Source organism: Eurosta solidaginis, chromosome 5, assembly GCF_040869045.1.
Source record: "Eurosta solidaginis isolate ZX-2024a chromosome 5, ASM4086904v1, whole genome shotgun sequence".
Taxonomy (NCBI): Eukaryota; Metazoa; Arthropoda; class Insecta; order Diptera; family Tephritidae; genus Eurosta; species Eurosta solidaginis.
The window spans coordinates 58,142,407-58,165,154 of NC_090323.1; the positions used below are offsets into that span (position 1 = coordinate 58,142,407).

At 39.5% G+C, this 22,748-nt stretch overlaps 1 protein-coding gene across 5 annotated transcripts in view; it reads left to right on the plus strand.

Moving 5' to 3' along the window:
• Positions 1-22,748, plus strand: part of LOC137253785 (ATP-binding cassette subfamily G member 4) — a 265,003-nt gene that overhangs the window by 238,913 nt on the left and 3,342 nt on the right. For all 5 annotated transcript variants that reach the window (XM_067791240.1, XM_067791242.1, XM_067791239.1 and 2 more), the window contains 5 exons: positions 16,755-17,293; positions 17,365-17,832; positions 17,902-18,018; positions 18,089-18,189; positions 21,069-21,224. In XM_067791240.1, coding sequence (XP_067647341.1) covers positions 16,755-17,293; positions 17,365-17,832; positions 17,902-18,018; positions 18,089-18,189; positions 21,069-21,224 — 1,381 coding nt within the window. The remainder of the gene's footprint in view (positions 1-16,754; positions 17,294-17,364; positions 17,833-17,901; positions 18,019-18,088; positions 18,190-21,068; positions 21,225-22,748) is intronic.

Here is a 22,748-nt window from a genome sequence, read left to right on the forward strand (position 1 = left end):
ATATGAAATCTATTTTATAATGACAAAAATGTTGGTGATTGACATTTCGCGAATACGGAAAACATTCGCGTGATCATTCCAATCCCTTGGAACGACCAAGCACCAAGTAAGAAAAGGTTTAAGTGACAAACAAATAATAAGTTTCATATGAAGTTATTTTGCAGATTTGAAAGGAAGCATTTTACTCAGTACTAAACAAAATTAAGGACCATTTCCGCATACGCGTTCGTATTTTAAGATTATGCGCCATACTCCGATTCCTTGCTGACGGCAGCTATCAAATATGATGTGGAAATGATTTTGGTGTTGGACTGGTTTTAGATATTATTGAGGAGAATATTTGTGCGAAGTAGATTAAAACCCAAACAGAAAAAACTGTATTTTACTCAAATAGGATTCCCAGGAGTAGTGATAAGTATCAATGGGACTCGCATAATTATTTCACCTATTTTGGCTGCATCCGAACTGCGGCCAGCCTCGTCCAACTAAAGTCAAAAAGTTATTCAATGTAATTCGTTTAAACGTTGTTTTTTCTAGAAATGTGTACAAAGTTGTTGATTATTGTTTGATTAAAAAAGGTTTAACTACCGGCTTTAAATGTTTTGCTTTTTTTTTTTGGTAACGTTTTATAAGCCCGTGCACCATCTAACTCTTATCAAAGGTGGTAACAAAAGACGGGTTTCCATCTCCGTTTTTAGGATTCGAGAGCGGAAATTAAAAATTTTATTTCTTTTGAAAGATATTTACAAAGACCCACAAAATGGCCCGAGAGGGTACGAAATATGAGGCCCGTTCCACAGTTTTTTTGCACAGAACATGTTATGGTATCGCATCTACATTGGAGCAGTAAGGAAGGCGGTCGGCATGATATGTTGGTGCACAGTGGCTAGTCATTGTCGGCTGGGGCGGGTCCTTGCCAACCTTACTGTTCCTGCGCCATAAACAGAAAAATGTTCCTATCATGCCTATCAAAACGAGCAGCTGTCAAATTCAAAACAAACCCGACAGAAGCGCAGAGACCGACTCAAAACGCTTAGAATTCAAAATTAAAACGACATCCGGTCGAACCGGATGCCACGGACAAACCGTTGACTTTCCAACATTTAAAAAAAAAATTCAAATTCAAAAAAAAACTGTCAAAAAAAAGAAACTAACGATCAAAAAAACTAACCGAACCGGAAACGACCGGTTACTAAATCTGAAAAATGAAATAAAAAAAAGCTGAAATACAAAGACAAATAAACAAAAGGGAAATACACAAAAAGGGCCGAATATACATAGGGGGCGCCGCGGGTGTTGTTGCGACGCCCGGTGCTTGTCCCACCCTCAAATAACCATGGCCACCGACGCACCTAAATCTCGGTGGCCCCTTACCTGTCTTACCTTATGCCTTCTAAATAATTGGCGACGCCAGCATTCCCATTTCAATTACAAATTTATTTATAATTCATTTTCATTACGGCTTATTACTTAGGATTATGATTTAATTTATATAAGTTTACAGCTAGGTACATTAAAGTGAGCGAAATGATGCCGTACAAAAAGGAGGTTCACTAGGAGTGATTAGTAAGAAAAAAAAGTATGTACATATATTCATTCCTTTTGATATAAACTTGATTTAGATCCAGGTCATATTTACTTTGGTACTGAATTCAAAAAAAAGTAGACCATCCCAATTGGAGGGTAGGCAGGGGTATACATGGAAGCTTCCTTATACCTGCTCACTTTGTTGTGGGCATATGTCGAATAGCATTGTTTTAAATGAATATGCTTAAATATACGTAAGGACAGACCTATTTGTTCTTACAAATCTCTCGTTTTAAACCACGAACTTTCTTCAAAATACCCTGAAACATATGCAGGTTAGAATTGACCAATAAACGTTTAGCGTTTGACGCAATACTTCAACGTCTGTACTTAAGATTTACATTTTTATTTAGGTGTACGGTGTAAATTAGGCTTTTATTTAAAATTTAAAATATATAAAAAATAAATAAATACTAGGCGCGCTATACCATCGGGGAAATACAGACCGACTTTCCTAAATTAATCATCTAAAACATGTTTACTTGCGAAGTTGAAAAATACAGAAAACTCCAATATACATATGTATGTATGAATACACTAATTTTCAATAAGAACAAATAAAAATAATCTGACACCTTTTAAATATTATATTTAACTTTTACATTTCAAGTATGTGTATATAACATACAAATTGGCATGTCTAGTCCTTTAAGGCTAAATATACATACATAGTCAAGGTATTTATCATCATGCATATGCATCTGATATCAAATCTTTAATTGTATTTATCTTGATTTTAAATTTAATAATCCGAAATTTCCAAATTGGGTATGCCTTCTTGGTTGTCTTTCGTTAATGCAAACCTTACCTAATCTTAGTCAGAAAATTCTATACGAAATTGGCATAGCCAGGACATATGCGAAATTTTATTTAGGGTTACCACAAAGCATAGCATTAGTTTTGCGTATTTAACGCAAAGGTACAATAGTGGTGGAATTCAAACGTAATACAACGGCTGGCATTCTCCAGCTGACTAAACTTAGGCAAGTATTTCATAAGGGGGGGTTGCATACATATGTGCAACCTAAGTGGTCATATGCTTATATGTACATATACCCCTACTCACTACGCACCTTGGTATATTTTCTAGGTGGCTGCACTCAACGCGCACTCTAATTGGGTATATGTCTATATATGCATATAACTATACCCAATTTAGGTAGCTAATCATACGTGTAAATGGGTGGCGATTAGATGTAAATAGTGTTTGTGTCGTATATCATGTTTCGTGTGCCTACCCTTATGTACGTGTACCTAGGAGTGTATGTAAGCTCCACTCAAGGGGCTTTGGAACGGACTCACCCCTTTATGTGGTTATTGCGGTAGTTGTTCTGGTTGAGGTGGCCGGCTCTGGGTGTGCCCGGCTTATTTCGTTGGGCCTATAGGTAGCGGCCTTTGCTGCTGCGGTTGAACTTGCTGTTGTTGATGTTGCTGATACTGCCGATTCAATTCATTGGCTGTTGTTGTTGAATCTTACCATTTGTTATTTGTGCCAATACGTTCATGTTGCCAAAGACCGTTTTACGTATTCAATACAAAATCGATTTTATAAAGTTGCAATTAATTCAAAAAAAATTTCCCCGGTTTGTTGTTGTTGCCGGTTCAACGGGCCCATGAGCATATAAGGTGTTTGCCACAGGTGGTTGTAATTCTACTGCATCCACATTCATGTACACATAACCGCTTGCAAATGTGTGAACAAATTTTTCAATTGTAGTGAGACTCCTCGCTGTTTTTAATGCGTTCAGCAAAATTCGTATATTTTATACTTAGTAAGGTATGATTGATTGAACATAAAATGGAAGTGCGGCTTTTTATAGTTAATAGCAAAGAAATGTATTATAAAACTATTGCCAAATGTTGTCCTTTTTGATCACTTTTATTTTCCTGCAGATTGATTGATAACGTTGCCGATATCTTTCTGTAACTTCGGTAATAATTTTTTTCTTTTTCTGCAAAGATATAGCAAATATCACTTTTCTGGTGTGTATCGGGCGGAAAACTCATGCTAGAAGAGAAAAATTTTTCTTCCTCATGGCCGGTCTGTCTGTTCCCTTCCTTTCGATATTTTTCTTTCTATCGCCACTTTCACCACATCGCTAGGTGTGTTCGCGTGAACACGCTCCCAAGGGGATCATGGCCGTAGACCGCAGCAGCAGACCGTAACAAACCTGCTTCGCTTAGAAGGCCCGACGATGAAGCGAACAGGAACCCGGATCCTCTGTGGGAAGCTACTGCCAGGGATCTCCGACGACAAGCAACGTGGGGCACGACTCACCCCTGAGATAAGAGTCTCAAAGTCCTACTACGAAGCTAGCCGGGCAACATAGGTCTATCAAAAAAAAATTAAGTCAAGTTGGGAGTAATTTCTGTTTCCTAGTTATACGGGCTTTGCGGCAATTAGACATTTGTTATGGAGAACTCGTCAAAACTCCAAAAGATGATTCCTAGAGGTTATCGCTCCCATTGGAATGCAAGACAAAAAAAAGGTGTAGACATTTTGATCTGGAGAACTCGTCCAAACTCCGAAAGGCTAGTCCGACCTAAGCGTGGACTGCCAGGGTGTTCACGGTCCTCGGTGAGTACGCGTGTGAACAACCTATGAGGTCACTGCTCGGGGAGAATACTGGGCGAGATGTCCCCGACCGCCAAAACGCCCAGACAAAAAAGGTCCAATTGGTGGGTATAGAAAAAAAATCAAATTGTAAATTGGTAAAAGAAACGCCCTTGTTGGTTCATTGCGGACGAATATCCGAAGCATGGAAGCGACCTATCAATTTCCCGTTTAGGTCCTCGAGATCATACAATGCATTGCCTATTTTTCGAAGCACGCGACACTTCAGGTATTTGGGTAGGAATTTGGCGTTAATGCCTTGTTTAAAGTTACTTAAGGCAAAATTTCTTCGGAAAACTTCCTGACCTTCCTTATAGTTGACTTGTCTAGAGCGCTTGTTATAGGTGGTTACTCCCCTATCCTTGGCATGATCTAAATTTCTACGGATCTGCTCACGAATATTAGTCAACTTGTCAGCTCGGCTTACTACCGTAACCTGGTCTTCTCGAAGGCTGCCGAGTTTCCCTAAAATGCTGTACGTTGAGGCATGCTGGACCATGTTTTGGCCATATAACGCAAAGTATGGAGAACACTGAATCGCTGTATGAAAATCACTTCTCAAAACTGATAAAATTTCGGGTATATGCTTATCCCAATTAGTGTGGTCAGGTTTATCCTTCAGGAAAATCCTAATCTTAGAAACAATTTCTCTGTTGACGCGTTCGGATGCGTTCGCTTGGGGAGAATATAGCCCCGTCCTCACGTGCGTCACCCCGTAGTTTGCAAAAAATTGGTTCATTTCCTTCGAGATAAACTGTTTACCATTGTCACTGTGAATAAACTCAGGGACCCCTACAGCCGGAAAAATTTCTGAAGCGAAGTAATTTATAACGTTTACAGTGGTGGCTCTCTGCATGGGCTTTAGCCAAACGTATTTTGAAAAATGGTCTAGTACTATGAAAAGAAATTGATTTCGCCGCTTAGATCTCGGATACGGCCCTAGAAAGTCGCAATACAACCGCTGAAATGGCCTTTCGGATTCAAAGGTACTCCCTATAGGTGGTCTCGACTGCTGATTGGTGGGTTTTACCGTTTTGCAGGTGTCACAACGCTGGACGTAGTCCCTGACGTCCTTAGCCTGCTGCGGCCAGAAGTACTTCTGCCTAACACGTTCTAAGGTTTTCAGCCATCCGCCATGGTAACTCCGGTTAGCGTCATGTGCTAATCTCACTGCTTCCTCAGTCAACCCTTTTGGCAACCATAAACGCCACAGCGAGTCTTCTTCCCCTTCCATCCCCTTACGAAACTTAACTCTTTTGAAAATTACACCGTCCACCACTCGTAAATCCGGAAGTGATTCCTCGTTTTCGGTGACGGTCCGAATTAAGTCTAAATACTCATTGCTGGTAAATTCGGGAGAGACTAAGTCTATTTCTCCGGGTGTGGTAGTGAAAGTTAACTCGTCAACGTCAAAACGCGACAGCGCGTCTGGTACTACATTCAGGGTGCCCTTACGATGTTCCATTCTAAAATCGTATCTTTGCAGTAAGAGTGACCATCTCGCCAACCTCCCGCTCAAGTCCTTTTGTGTCATCAACCACTTGAGACTGGAGTGGTCCGTAATAATCCGAAAAGGTAATCCTTCGACATAGGGTCGGAAACGCTTCACGCTAATTATGGCTGCAAGACATTCCAGCTCGGTTACTGTATAATTGCGTTGAGCATTATTCAGCTTTTTCGACACGAATGCGATTGGATGCTCAGCGCCATCATCATCGACCTGAAACAATACTCCGCCAACACCTATTTTGGAAGCGTCACATTGTATCACGAATTCCCTTGAAAAGTCTGGTTGGGCCAAAACAGGGGCGGAACTCAAAGCTACTTTTAGTTTTTCGAACGCCTCTATAGCTTCAGGAGTGAGTTTAAACGGGCCTGCTGACTTGCGGAGACAGTCGGTCAAGGGACCTGCCAAGTCAGCAAAATTGGTAATAAACGCTCGGTACCAATTCGCCATGCCCACAAACCTACGCACTTGCCGAGGGGATTTAGGGATCGGGAAGTTTTGTATTGCTTCTACTTTTCCCGGATCCACTTTCAGACACCCGCTGCCTATCAAGTACCCTAAGTAGCGTATTTCCTTCTGACAAAATTTACTTTTTTCCACATTTATTGTCAGACCTGCATCTCTCAAACAGTTCGCCACTTCCGCTAGCAATTTTAGATGATCCTCAAAATTAGTGCTACATACCATCAGATCGTCCAGGTAGACAAAGACGTTCTCTCGCAGACGCGAAGGGATCGCCTTGTCCATCAGCCTACTCATAGTCTGCGGTCCATTGCACAGACCAAATGGCATCACCTTGAAGTGGTACAGAGGCCTCCCCGGAACTGCGAATGCTGTTTTTTCCTTCGAGGACTCTGTCAATTTGATCTGGAAGAACGCGTCTTTCAGATCAATGCCACTAATAAAATGCGTATCTTTCAGTCTGCTCAATAAGCCGTTGATATGAGGCAGGGGGTACGAATCCTTCTTAGTCACCGCGTTGACCTTTCTCGAATCTATGCACAGCCTGACTTTGCCTGGTTTCCGGACCAGTACTACAGGACTACACCACGGGGAGTTGGATTCTTCTATAACTCCTAACTGTAGTAACCTGTCTAGTTCTCTAAAAGCTTCGGCTTGCCTCGGCGGCGAAAGAGGAAAATGCTTGCTTTTTATAGGCACAGCATCACCGGTGTCGATGTGATGCTCCACTAATTTAGTTTGCCCTAGGCCTAACTTCTCGTACGAAGGAAACGTCTCGATGACTTTTCGCAATTCTGATTTCATTTCTGGTGACAATTCATGGAGGTTAAGTTCCTCTTCCTTTTCAAGCCTAGTCTCTAAGCACTCTACGCTCGGGAATATTTCGGGAGCTAACGCAAATGCTCTCCAAAAATCTACCCCGAAGTATGCTTCCTGGAGCAATGAGGGAACAAGGTAAAAACGAATAATCTTTGTGATATTTTTAAAAGTGACCGGTAGAGATACTGAGCCTAAAATTTTTTGCTTGTTGCCGCCTGCGGTATATACGAACGCATGTAAGGGCTGATATTCGAAGCCGTTACCCTTTAGGAATTCTAATCCATTCTTCCCTAAGATGGAGACGTTGGCTCCCGAGTCCAACAACCCTACAAGAAAACTATTTTTAATTTTAGCCTTTACTAAAGGCCTTTCGTCCTCAGTAAGCGTTAACGTGGTGGCTTGCAGCAGTCTACGCTCCTGTACTCTCCTGTGGTATCTCTTCCTACACTTCAAAATATTGTCCGATACCGGATATTGGTCAAAAATGGTATGTCTTATTTGTTCATACCCATCCTCCCTTTCTTCTAGGGTTGGGAAAAGTTGCGTTTGGCACGCGACATCCCTATGCTGGCGTCGCAGAATTTTGATTTGCTCGCCCATCGTGAAAGAGGACGTTCGACTCTCGGATTCAGAACTATTCGAATCGTCAGTACTATCGGGGAAGGTTATTATTACAGTCGAGGGTTCTTCTGCCAGGGTACTACTGCACCTCGGAAGCTCACCACCTCCATGCAGAGATTCGCCCTCTGGTTCAGCGCACGGGACGACGCCTCGAGCACTGGCTGCCGTGGGAGCTATGAAGCCGAACGAGGTTCCCCCATCTTCTCGCTCGGGTACTGGTTTCCCTGCCTGCGATGGTCCCTAGGGCATTTAGGAGTGAATACACCCTTATACCCACATTTAAAACAAAAAGGACTTTTTATGGATTCCTCGCAATATATATAGGAGTGCCCCATTCCCTGGCAATTCCAGCACTGGATTCCTGAGTAGTCCGGTCTTCTGCTGCGTCTATATTCCAGCGCCTCTATCTGCGGATCTATCTCGCCGTTCTCGCCTTCCATCGTCATGTCCGGGGTTGTCACGCGTGCCTCGCTTACCTGCCGTCCTGGGTAATTGGCTCCCAGCAGCTTGCTCTCTTTCAGCACTTGTTCACCTCGGCGTGCTACATCGCGCAGATCATGGAGGTTCCTTACGTCCGCATTAAAAAGCATTAACTTAAGGCTACTGTTGACGTTCCTTTTTATTATGTCAATCAGTAGAAGCTCTGACATCGGCTCCCTTAAGCGCGCGTTCAAGGAGATTATGTCCGCGTGAAACACGTCATAACACTCACTTGCCTTTTGCTTGCGCATGGAGATCTCCATCATGATCTCGTGGTCCGTTTTCAAGGTGCCAAACTCTCTTTTTAAGGAGTAGCACAAAAAGGCATATGTCGCATTTGGGTTTTGTTTTGTGAACAGCCAGTACCATTCTTCGGCTCGTCCCGAAAGGAATAAGTGGAAACTGGCCATTATTTGTTCGTCAGGGCATTGTGTGCGCTCACACAAGGTGTTTAATTTGAAGAGGAAATCGCTTACACTCCCAGTGCCGTCGAATGCGATTTTCCACTCCTGCGGTTTTACTGTTATGCTGCTTGGAGTCGGGTACATTGGCGATACTACCGATGGCAATGGGTTACGGTCCATCCTGCTTGCGTTCCTGTGTTGCTGGTGTGCTTGCTGCGTGGATTCGAGAGCGGCGTTGAGCTGGGCCATGTTGGCTCTAATTGAGCCCATCTCTCTCCGCATTTCCTCCTGCGAAGCCTGGAACAGTTGGTGTAGCACGTCCACCCACGAGCCTCCACGAGTGGCTTCGTCCTGCATTCCTAGGGGGTTCGCCTGATCGCTGGTAGCGTCCCCAAAATTTCCAACCTCTTGATTTGGTGGTAAGGCACCCGCTCCATCTGGTGCATAGTTCGACACATTGGTCATTATCCCCGAGATGTTGTGTGTGTTTAGCAGCGATGCATTTAAATTGCTGGTGCTTACAGGTATGTCCAGTTTGTCGCGGTCGTCGTTCGGGCCCGAGCCTATATGAGTCCCCGCGGGATTTCCGTATTGCCCCCCTACTGGGGTATGCACCACCAAAGGACGCCTAGCTTTCGAAAAAGCCCCCCTATTAGCGCCGCCCCGGTGCTGGTTCCCTCGTAAACTGGCCGCACTCTCGAACGGAGTGTTCCGGCCCGTTTGCCCGTAGGACTGGTCACGCGACATAATCCGTTAGAGAAAAAAAAAATTCTTTGCCAAATAGTATCCGAAAAAAAAACCTTCTGTTCCCAGAAGATGGTTTGTTAAAAGAGGAAAAAAAAGTTTATATATCTATATATAAAAAAAATTGTGCGAGAATTAAGGCAATCATTTATCAATGATCGCACCAAAATAGAAAAAAAAAATTCAAAAGCTGAAAAGAAAACGGTTATTATATATAAATTTTATATGAACAATGTAGGTGGTGATGGGAACGCTGACATCCCATCATTAGAAGGCAGTAGGCTAGGCAAAAAAAAATTTGATACAAACACATTCATACTTGGCCCTAGTGCTCCCAACCGCAATCGAGGGGGTCTTAAGGCCCCTCCGAGATTGGTTGGGGCCACTAGGGTCCGTTCCAGGCACCCACGGGTTGGTCTCAACACGCCCAGCCGCAACTCAGGGGCAGTCTCCAGGGGCTTGCCCCTGGGACTGGTTGGGGGTGTTGAGGCCTCCCGTCCGTTCTCACTGGACACCCCTCCTGCCTCCGCCGCAATGGGTGGAGCGGTTTCGAAACCGCTCCCCAGTCTGGTGGGACAGGAAGGAGTGCCACTCGGAATCCCAGCTCAACCCATCACCATCCAGGTGGTATTCCAAGCTACCACCTGGGACGTGGGATGAGCTGGGGTCCTCACTACACGCACACACACATTCACCCTGGACAACACAAATTCGGCTAACGGAACCTAAAAAAAAACTACTTTACAAAAAAAAACCCAAGTTAGCGGACATATTGTTACCAGGGCCGACTAACGGACAAAACATCCGGCGACTAAAATTCCCAATTAAAAAAAAATCAAGTGCGTGCAGCACTGCCTCCTCGGGTGAAAACAAAAACCGGATAACTTGACGTAAAGTCCGTGGCTCCTTCGGCCACTGCCCCCGATGACCAGCCCGGACAACCTGATCCGTCTAACCATCCCACCGCAACGTAGGTGGCAGCTCTGTGGCTGCTCACTCGGACTGGTGGGATGGTCACCCTCACAGGTTGACCCGACTGACCCTCGCGGTCAGCGCTTCAGGCCCCACGTTGGGCGCCATCTGTTATGGCGCCCTCAGCAACTGTCATCGCGACAGTGCCTCGGACGCCAAGACGTTGGGCGCCATCTGTTATGGTATCGCGTCTACATTGGAGCAGTAAGGAAGGCGGTCGGCATGATATGTTGGTGCACAGTGGCTAGTCATTGTCGGCTGGGGCGGGTCCTTGCCAACCTTACTGTTCCTGCGCCATAAACAGAAAAATGTTCCTATCATGCCTATCAAAACGAGCAGCTGTCAAATTCAAAACAAACCCGACAGAAGCGCAGAGACCGACTCAAAACGCTTAGAATTCAAAATTAAAACGACATCCGGTCGAACCGGATGCCACGGACAAACCGTTGACTTTCCAACATTTAAAAAAAAAATTCAAATTCAAAAAAAAACTGTCAAAAAAAAGAAACTAACGATCAAAAAAACTAACCGAACCGGAAACGACCGGTTACTAAATCTGAAAAATGAAATAAAAAAAAGCTGAAATACAAAGACAAATAAACAAAAGGGAAATACACAAAAAGGGCCGAATATACATAGGGGGCGCCGCGGGTGTTGTTGCGACGCCCGGTGCTTGTCCCACCCTCAAATAACCATGGCCACCGACGCACCTAAATCTCGGTGGCCCCTTACCTGTCTTACCTTATGCCTTCTAAATAATTGGCGACGCCAGCATTCCCATTTCAATTACAAATTTATTTATAATTCATTTTCATTACGGCTTATTACTTAGGATTATGATTTAATTTATATAAGTTTACAGCTAGGTACATTAAAGTGAGCGAAATGATGCCGTACAAAAAGGAGGTTCACTAGGAGTGATTAGTAAGAAAAAAAAGTATGTACATATATTCATTCCTTTTGATATAAACTTGATTTAGATCCAGGTCATATTTACTTTGGTACTGAATTCAAAAAAAAGTAGACCATCCCAATTGGAGGGTAGGCAGGGGTATACATGGAAGCTTCCTTATACCTGCTCACTTTGTTGTGGGCATATGTCGAATAGCATTGTTTTAAATGAATATGCTTAAATATACGTAAGGACAGACCTATTTGTTCTTACAAATCTCTCGTTTTAAACCACGAACTTTCTTCAAAATACCCTGAAACATATGCAGGTTAGAATTGACCAATAAACGTTTAGCGTTTGACGCAATACTTCAACGTCTGTACTTAAGATTTACATTTTTATTTAGGTGTACGGTGTAAATTAGGCTTTTATTTAAAATTTAAAATATAAAAAAAATAAATAAATACTAGGCGCGCTATACCATCGGGGAAATACAGACCGACTTTCCTAAATTAATCATCTAAAACATGTTTACTTGCGAAGTTGAAAAATACAGAAAACTCCAATATACATATGTATGTATGAATACACTAATTTTCAATAAGAACAAATAAAAATAATCTGACACCTTTTAAATATTATATTTAACTTTTACATTTCAAGTATGTGTATATAACATACAAATTGGCATGTCTAGTCCTTTAAGGCTAAATATACATACATAGTCAAGGTATTTATCATCATGCATATGCATCTGATATCAAATCTTTAATTGTATTTATCTTGATTTTAAATTTAATAATCCGAAATTTCCAAATTGGGTATGCCTTCTTGGTTGTCTTTCGTTAATGCAAACCTTACCTAATCTTAGTCAGAAAATTCTATACGAAATTGGCATAGCCAGGACATATGCGAAATTTTATTTAGGGTTACCACAAAGCATAGCATTAGTTTTGCGTATTTAACGCAAAGGTACAATAGTGGTGGAATTCAAACGTAATACAACGGCTGGCATTCTCCAGCTGACTAAACTTAGGCAAGTATTTCATAAGGGGGGGTTGCATACATATGTGCAACCTAAGTGGTCATATGCTTATATGTACATATACCCCTACTCACTACGCACCTTGGTATATTTTCTAGGTGGCTGCACTCAACGCGCACTCTAATTGGGTATATGTCTATATATGCATATAACTATACACAATTTAGGTAGCTAATCATACGTGTAAATGGGTGGCGATTAGATGTAAATAGTGTTTGTGTCGTATATCATGTTTCGTGTGCCTACCCTTATGTACGTGTACCTAGGAGTGTATGTAAGCTCCACTCAAGGGGCTTTGGAACGGACTCACCCCTTTATGTGGTTATTGCGGTAGTTGTTCTGGTTGAGGTGGCCGGCTCTGGGTGTGCCCGGCTTATTTCGTTGGGCCTATAGGTAGCGGCCTTTGCTGCTGCGGTTGAACTTGCTGTTGTTGATGTTGCTGATACTGCCGATTCAATTCATTGGCTGTTGTTGTTGAATCTTACCATTTGTTATTTGTGCCAATACGTTCATGTTGCCAAAGACCGTTTTACGTATTCAATACAAAATCGATTTTATAAAGTTGCAATTAATTCAAAAAAAATTTCCCCGGTTTGTTGTTGTTGCCGGTTCAACGGGCCCATGAGCATATAAGGTGTTTGCCACAGGTGGTTGTAATTCTACTGCATCCACATTCATGTACACATAACCGCTTGCAAATGTGTGAACAAATTTTTCAATTGTAGTGAGACTCCTCGCTGTTTTTAATGCGTTCAGCAAAATTCGTATATTTTATACTTAGTAAGGTATGATTGATTGAACATAAAATGGAAGTGCGGCTTTTTATAGTTAATAGCAAAGAAATGTATTATAAAACTATTGCCAAATGTTGTCCTTTTTGATCACTTTTATTTTCCTGCAGATTGATTGATAACGTTGCCGATATCTTTCTGTAACTTCGGTAATAATTTTTTTCTTTTTCTGCAAAGATATAGCAAATATCACTTTTCTGGTGTGTATCGGGCGGAAAACTCATGCTAGAAGAGAAAAATTTTTCTTCCTCATGGCCGGTCTGTCTGTTCCCTTCCTTTCGATATTTTTCTTTCTATCGCCACTTTCACCACATCGCTAGGTGTGTTCGCGTGAACACGCTCCCAAGGGGATCATGGCCGTAGACCGCAGCAGCAGACCGTAACAAACATAGTTCTGCGTTGACGGCCTTTGGCCGCGATTCGTAAAAATAACTCTGGTTGGGTCCAACACCTTTCTGCATAGCTGTATACAAAAAATCTGGCAAAATACAACAACCACATGAAATTAGATTTTATTAGAAATAAAATTTTTAATTTTTGTGGTAATTCTTTACGACAGAAAAATATCGAGAGAGGTATTAAACGATGCGTCTTGGCATCAGTATTAATAATCCGAAGGCGGAAAATAAAAATTTTAACTCCTTCAAAAGATATTAAACAAAAACCGAAAAAAGACAACAACATTACAACAACCACATGAAAATCGCCAACTTCAACTACAAATATCCCCGGACAAGAGATAAAATGTTTATTTTCCGCCTTCGGATTATTGTTCTCGAGATTAATACGCGTCTCGATATTTTTGCACGCGTATTAGCAGTGCCATGCTGTCGCAAAGAATTACAATTTTTGTTTTCGGATTCTTAAATCGGAGGTCGAAACGTGTCTTTTGATATCAACTTTGAACATCTTTGTTAAAAATTAGGCGGTGAACCGTCTTCTAAAACGTAACATTTTTTCAAAACAACTGCAAAATTGCATGAGACAACCGCTAGTAAGCAGTTGTAAGATTTTGACGTCTTTGACAACTACACCAACACAAGGTTGTAAACGGCAATGCCACAAAAAGTTGTAAGACTAGACAACTCAACCGAAATTTTTTTTGGCAGGTTGAGTTGTAATCTGTAATACCAAATTGCGAAATTTCAACTCAACCAGAGTTGAGTTGTAAACGGTAATAGGGGCATATATCTTTGCAAAAAAGAGCTTTATATCAATGGTATTTCAGTTTCCAAGTGCATTTATAACAGTAAATAGGAAAACTTCAAATTTTAAAAAATGGGCGTGACGCCGCCCCTTTTATGACTAAACAATTTTCTCTGTTTCGGGAGCCATAACTCGAAGAAAAATTAACGCACCGTAATAAAATTTGGTACACAAATTTTCCCTATAGCAGGAAATATTTCTAGAAAAAATGGATGAGATCGGCTAAAGACCACGCTAACTTGGATATAAAACAAGTTTAAAAGGGTCGTAGAATAGAATAGTAAGCCATAACTTAGCAAAAAATAGTTTTGAATCATGATATTTCACTTATCAAGTTTTATTGCAAGAGGAAATGGGGAGACATTTTTTTAAAGGGCGGTGCCACGTGTTATGTAGAAAAGTAATTTATCTAAAATGAAATGTACAATTGAAGCTCACGCTGAGCATATAATATTCGGTTACACCCGAACTTTGACAACTTTACTTGTTTAGTTGTGGTTTTGTGGAAATGTTCGCTTGGGATCCAGAAGAAATCGTAAGCTCTATATAAAACAGCCAATTAATCGATTAAATTGAATGTCGAGAACCTCGCGAGTATTACGAGTATTTCGAGATTCGAGAATCTCGAGTAAATTTAAAGTCGAGAAGATCGCGAGCCTTACGAGACCTGCGAGAAATCGTACGCCCTAATACAAAGCCAATTATAAAAAAATCTAAGGAATCCACTCATGGCTCAATTATATCGTTGGCACCAACTCCAAGGTGTCCAAAGATACCATGCGATCATTTTAACCATAAAATGCAAATAAAAAATAAAACCATACATATCTGTCTGATGCCGTTTTTTAGAAAAATACCATGGTTACTCTGCTGCAAAATGGTTTTTGTAGTTTACAGTTTATATAATCTCTATGTTTTTTCAGACAAAAATATATGCTATATACCTAAACACTTGGGGAAATTTGAAGGTTCAAGCTGTTAAAATGGTCCAGAAATTACGAAAAGTTTCTTATCTGAACAATCGGTTGTAGGGGACATACTCTATATACGACGGATCTCTTCGAAATTTTCAGACAATAATATTTGCTATATGCGAAAGCATGTGGTGAAATTTAGAATTTGTTCCAGCTGTTGGCAGAAATTGTGAAAATATTTTTATCTGAACAATTGGTTGGGGGGATATATGCTATATAAACGACCGATCTCATCCATTTTTTTCAGACAACACTACGTGCAATATACGAAAGCATATGGTGAAGTTTGAAACTTCATTCCGATAAATTGAGGAAGATATGACGAAAATCCTCTTTTTCTGAAAAATTGATTGTATGGGGGATATATGATATAGTGGTCCGATCCGGCTGGTTCCGACAAATGTCTAGTCGGACACCTAAATATACCCAATCATCAAATGTCATCAAGATATCTAAAAAATTGAGGGACTAGTTAGCATACAAACATACAGACGGACATGGCTAAATCAACTCAGCTTTTCGTCCTGATCATTTCGGTATACTTATTGGTGGGTCTATCTATTTGCCTTTAAGGACTTACCATTTTGAGATTCGTAACGAAGTTAATATAGCATTTCATCTTCATGAAAGGTATAAAAAGTGTTTTAGAAAAAGATTTCAAACTGGAATCGCCCCTAGGTAGTGGTTTAACAAACCACCACAAGATTCCAGTTCCGGTAACTCAATTCTGTTCCATCCCTAGTTTCTAGTTGTTTGCACAAAAGGTCCTCATTCCACTCAGCATTCTGTTTTGATTGCATTTTTTGTTTTTAAATTGGCAGTTTCTTAGTTCTAGCTGCATTAGTTATTTACAAAATATTTTCTCGATCAGATAGACCTTCATACTTACATGAGAAAATAAGAAGAAACTTCAACAATACAACACGAGGACGGACAAGGCGACAGCTGTTTCGATTATATCGTGTAAATCTCTTGAAGGTTTTTCTCCTGCTACGATCGATCTGCTTACAAACAGACTCGACAAAAGACGCGATCCCCAGCGGATTACGTGGCTTAGAATATTCCCCCGGCACGTATGCCTATCGCAAGGGGCGACTAAAATACCCAAATGATTCAAGGGGTTGTATAGCGCAACCCTTTCAAAAGGCTGCCAGCGCAATTTCTAGCTCCAAAAACCCAATTTTCAACCTCACCTACCCGCGGCAAAGCCTGTTTCTTTAGCAGCCGAGGCTCTGGCAACCTCAAGCTCGTTATGCTCTAGACGGTTCAATGTGGTCTTATTATTAAATTTTTCATGAGATGGTCGGGTTTGTACCTTAATCTTGCTGGTGACCGAATTTTTATCCCGCAAAGGACCATTAACATCGATAACACTACCTACAACCTGCGAGAAGTGTGGCTTTGGTGGAGTCTGTTTGCAAACAGATCGATCGTCGCAGGAGTGCGGGTTCGAGTATCACTCCCGGGAGAAAAGGTTCGAAGAGATGTATGAAGCATAATCGGAACAGCTGCCGTCTTATCCATTCTGATGTCTTGCTTTCTATTTTTTCCAAAGTATTTTATATATTTAATTATATTTAGATTGATGTATTACGACTTTGTATACTTGACGTATTCTGCTACTTTCATTCTATAGCACATCCGATGTTAACGGACACATACAAATTGAACGTAAAGGTTCATGTTACATAACCCAAGAAGACAATCATCAGACACTCATGTCCGTTGAAGAGCTTATGATGCTTAGCTGTAATCTAAAGTTACCACATTGTAAGCGTAAAGCTGATATAATCACAGAAATATTAGAAAATCTACATTTGAATCATCGACGAAATGTTTATGCTGAAAAATTAAGTGGCGGTGAACGTAAACGCCTCTCAATCGCGCTCGAATTAATAGCAAATCCAAAAATATTCTTTCTTGACGAACCCACTAGTGGACTGGATGAAGTGACAGCTGCGCAATGCATACGATTATTAAGGGAATTGGCAAAACAAGGGCGCACCATCGTTTGTACAATACATCAGCCCTCAGCGACGATTTTTAATTACTTCGATAGCATTTTTGTTTTGGCAAACGGACAATGTGTCTATCAGGGACCTCCAAGTGCAGTTATACCATTTCTTCGTCATGTGAATATTGAATGTCCCAAGACGTATAGTCCATCGGATTACAGTGAGTTTTATTGCAAATTTTTTATATGAATATTTTGAATTGCAAATGTAAATGCAAATTACATTTTTTAGTCATTGAACTTTGTGACGCAGATGAGGGAAGACTTATACCACTACTAAGCGAATTGACCGGTAATGGTAAGTGGTTATATGTACCACAGCAACAACAACCACAACAACAAGAACTACAAGTTCAACAGTTACAAAATGGCATAAATTATACATCGATTGCACCATATTCCAAAGACTTCCATCAGGCGGTGCGTACTTTTTTCGTTGAGGAACCAAAACGTAGTCGCATGCAACAATTTTTTTCAGCTGGCACCAATTTTTCTACGGATGGTACTCTACTTGGCGGTGTGACTGCATTTTACGAGCATGTGAAAACCTTTACTAAACTATTGGTTACTGAACAGGAAGGCTCTTCGGGCTTCCATCAGTTCTGTGTACTCTTCAAAATGATGTTGGTGCGCACAATACGAGCTCGTTTCGCACTCGTTGTACAATTTTTACATCATGTGCTGACGGCAATGTGTTTTGGTAGGTGGCATGCTTATCGGGGTGTTGGATTTTTCAGAAATCATAATTTTAATATTTTCCATATTATAGGTTTGATTTTCTTAAATCTTGGTAATCAGGGGTCGCGTATGTTTGATCATTTGAAATTTTGCATTGGCGTTATAATAATTATCGCGTATACACAAGTAATGGTTCCTATATTGAGTTGTAAGTAAATCCACTTGTATACATTAAGTTTCGACATAAATTTACCGTTACTTATAACATCTTCATTTAGATCCAATGGAAATTAAAATCGTACGGAAAGAGACCTTCAATCGTTGGTATAAGCTAACACCGTATTATATGGCTTTGAGTATTTCACGTTTGCCTTTACAGGTAATTATTGGACAAGTTGACAAACGTAAATTAAAATTTCTAACCTGAAAGATTTTTATACAATTTTTTATGTAAACGAATCTTTCAGCTGATTAAAAATTTTATCTAATAAAAAAAAAATATTCTGAAAAAAAAGAGTTTTCGAAACATTTCCAAAATTTAGGTTTTCAAATGTACAAAGAAAAGTCTTTAACAAAAAAACAAAAAAAATCCAAGTAAGGGTGTCTAAGTTCGGCAGTAACCGAACATTATATACTCAGTATGAGTTTCAATTGCACAGTTCGTTTCAGAAAAAGTACTTTTCTAATACTACTGAGGTATTTTTTAAACACAAACTTTTTGCACAGACAGACGGACGGCCGGACATGGCTTAATCAATTCTTTTTTTCAGCCTGAGCATTTTGATATATCGAAATACCAAGTTTATTGCTTGTTTTCTAATACGAACAAGTAAGGACGAGACTGTCTTCGGCAGTCTTCCGAAGACTTCATACCTTTCATGAATGGGGCTGAAAAATAACCTTATCCCATTCGTAATATCCAAATAATCGGCTGTATAATATATGAAATATATACAGACCAATTCTAAATATTCTCGCGGAATTTTGTTCTCGCGGATTTTTTTATTCCCGCGGAAAAATTCCTACTATTCTTTTCTCATAGGGAGAAGAAAAATTGGGGAATAGGAATTTCGAATTTTCGAAGTCAGCTGTTTTGTCAATTGAAATTTCGTTGCGCATTTCTTATTTTGTTTAAAAAATTTGAAAAGTTTAATTATTGTTACGAATTTGTTTGAAATTAAGAAATAAGGTATAAACAATGCACATTATTGCATTTCATGTGGTATTCACTGAAATGAGTAATGAATTGGTGCCACAGCCACGGTGATGCACAATTTTTTTTGTGGGTACGAACACAACAACAACCACATGGAAATCGCCAACTTAAACTGAAATATCTCCGGACAGAGATAAAATTTTTCTTTTCCGCCTTCGGATTATTGTTCTCGAGATTAATACGCGTCTTTTAACACCTCGCTTGATATTTTTGGTAGCGTATTAGCATTCGACCCCTCAACTAGACTATTACCAAGCCTTCTTAAAAAATCCTTGCGCAATTTCTAGATGGCTGCATCAAATATACAAAGAGCTCTTCCGTTGCTTATGATATATTTTTCGACTTAAAATAAAGAATATTGTGGTTGTTGTTGTATTAACAGTGAGAATATTGTGGTAGAATGTAAATACATATTTTAGCACAAATTTGTACAAATAAGTGTTCTTTCTTAAAAGAACCAATTTCCTTTAACTATTTTGATGCATTCCCTTTAATTTAACTAGTGAAAAAACTCCTATGAAATGGCAAAGAAATCTCCCTCTCCCTCACATTCATAATACCTACTTTTCTCCAATAACAATGAACAGATGTACATACCTTAGCGATTTTTAAGATAAATATCATATATATTATTTCTAATTGCTGTTTTTATGTACGGTTCCCTTTTTCGCTCTTATTTGGAATGCAAATCTATAAATAAAGTTTTGGTTGTAAAGATGGAGATTCGGGCTATTAGCGAGCTTTGGGCAATTTTGGTCTTAGTGCTTTTGTTTAGCTATATTTTATAAAAATAATTTGTTAAAAATAAACGATTGTGAGCACAAAAAAAATTTATTTGTACTATGACACTATTGTGATATTTGCACTGCATTACCGGCAGTTGCAGCGCAACTGTAAGAGTTAATAGAACAGCTGGTTTCTGTGATATTTGATAAGATACTTTTATATTGGTTGCGCAAGATGCGCACGGGTCAGGCTCGTAAAATAAAAAATAGGTAGGTAATTTGTGTGAGGATGCAAAGTTTCACGTTTTTTGTGGTATGCATATAAAAACTATGACCACGAAACACTTATTTTAACAATATATAGCGCAAGCACAAGTATTTTATGAAATTTGATGCTTCTAGCAGTGAAAAAGGGGGCAGAAATGACAGTTTATATGGGGTATATACTATATATACCACTGGAATGCTCGATACGTAAGCATTCGGTGAAATTTGAAGCTTCAGTCTGATAAATTGAGGAAGATATGACAAAAATCCTCTTTTCTGAAAAATCGGTTTTATGGGGGATATATGCTATAGTGGTCCGATCCGGCCGGTTCCGACAAATGACTAATTGGACACGTAAATATACCCGCTCACCAAAATTTTATCAAGATATCTCAAAAATTGAGAGACTAGTTTGCATACAAAAAGACAGACGGACAAACGGACATGGCTAAATCAACTCAGCTCTTCATCCTGATAATTTCGGTATACTTAATGGTGGGTCTATCTATTTTCCTTGAATGACTTACAATTTTGAGATTCATGACGAAGTTAATAAACCATTTCATTTTCATGAAAGGTATAAAAAAAAAAAACAGAAATACCCTTTCAGTTCGAATTTTTAGAATTGGGACGCTTTATATCCGAAAAATGTTAATCGGAAAAATAACTTGATCCCACATAATTTGATGGGGTCAACAAAGTTTGTTAATTTTGTTGCTTACAACGTTTTTTGAGCCACCCATTCATATATTGAAATCGCTAATTTTCGGTACTCGCCGTCGCGTAAAGGTCCGATGATCCTTCGAATACTCCCAGAACCACCAGATGTAAAATTGGCCTTAATGTAGAAAACTTGACACATTTTTTCATTAATCCTCTGTGCGAAATTGATTTTATATAGGTTCTGGAATTCCTAATTGACTGAAAAGTTAACTTTCGATATTTATGTATTCGTGCATATTGTCATCAGTCAGATTTTTTTGCCTTCTATTATTTTAAGCTAAACTAAATTTTGTACCTATAGTAATAAACGTTTTTTAACTGTCTCAGATTATTCTAAATATGATTATGCTAACAATCATTTATTGGATGACTGGCTTACCAGCACAATTGTGGCGTTTCGGTTTATTTGCGAGTGTTGGCATAATGACTTCATTGATTGCTGAAGGCATGGGATTGGCAATTGGAATGACGTTTAGTATAACGGTAAGTAAAAAACATAAAATTGTTTTTATAGGTATGTATATTAGACTGGGTCGATTTATTAACCGATATCACGCCATCGGTTTTTCGATAGGATTTGGGCTCAGGAAAAAAAGTTCCACTACGCATACCCAAAAAAAATAATTTTCGAGCCTGCGAAATTTCATTTTTTTCGACTTTGATTTTTAAGTTTTTTTCATGACCTACTAAAAAAATTTTCATTTGATTGTAAAATTTTCATGTATACCCTGTCCGACCCAAAAATTTCCGCTAAAAACGTTGGCGATAACAGTTTTTTGAAAAATAGAAAGAAAAAAAATATTTTATTATATGAAAATTTTTTTAGTAGGTCATGAAAAAAACCTTAAAAATCAAAGTAAAAAAAAAGTAAAAAAAAATGAAATTTCGCAGGCTCGAAAATTATTATTTTTGGGTATGCGTAATGAAACTTTTTTCCTGATCCCAAATCCTATCGAAAAATCGATGGCGCGATATCGGTTAACTTTCGTCCATACAAATCGACCCACCCTAATGTATATGAAAATATTGTTCAGGATATCCAAAAAATAGCCTGAAAAATTTCAGCTTTTTATTTTAATGTATCCCATACAGATCGTGTGAGGAGTTTTCAAGTTTTACCAGAACTTTAACGATTAGTTCCCAAATCATTCTTAAAAAAATTTTAACGATCTACAAAAATGTCTAAAAAATGTGTTCTTAAGTAGACTCGTTTAGTAATTAAGTATTCGAGGTTAAGGTTAAACCCCAAAATGCATGAGACTACCAAAATTGTTTCAACTTTTGACACGCCCAAACTAAGTTTGCCACAGAATAAGAAAAGGGGTAATAAAGCAATCTGAAGGTCGCGTTTACAAAAGTTGGTTACCATCCAAAGGGGTGAGATTGAAGAAAATCGTTTATTTGATTTATTATAACCACCCTAATGTACCTCCGAAGAGATTTAAGTCCGAGCTTCTTGTCCAATTTGCGTCGTGCTCCTTTTTAATTTTTCGCACAAATTGGCGGGACGGGACCATCTTGCAAGGCAAATGAGTTTTCACCAAATCAGACCCCTCTGGGCTAATAAAAAAATGCGTTATTTCACGGTTCAAAAAATTTTATATAATTTGTATTATGACTTTGAACTTGTATGAAATTTGGAGTTGGATATTGCGACGAAGTTTTAAACTCATTTTAAGAGGGAAAGTTATACAGTGTCTTGGATGGAAAAGCATTCCCGAAAATTTTTAAATTTTATAATGTCGCGCCCGTTGCGCTGATCTTTGAGCTCCTCTGAGCAGAACTCATCAGTATCGAAAAAAAATTTGATTGAGCCATGTCCGTCCGTCCGTCCGTTAACACGATAACTTGAGTAAATATTGAGATATCTTCACCAAATTTGGTACACGAGCTTATCTGGGCCCAGAATAGATTGGTATTGAAAATGAGCGAAATCGGATGATAACCACGCCCCTTTTTATATACATATATAACATTTTGGAAAACACAAAAATCCTGATTATTTAG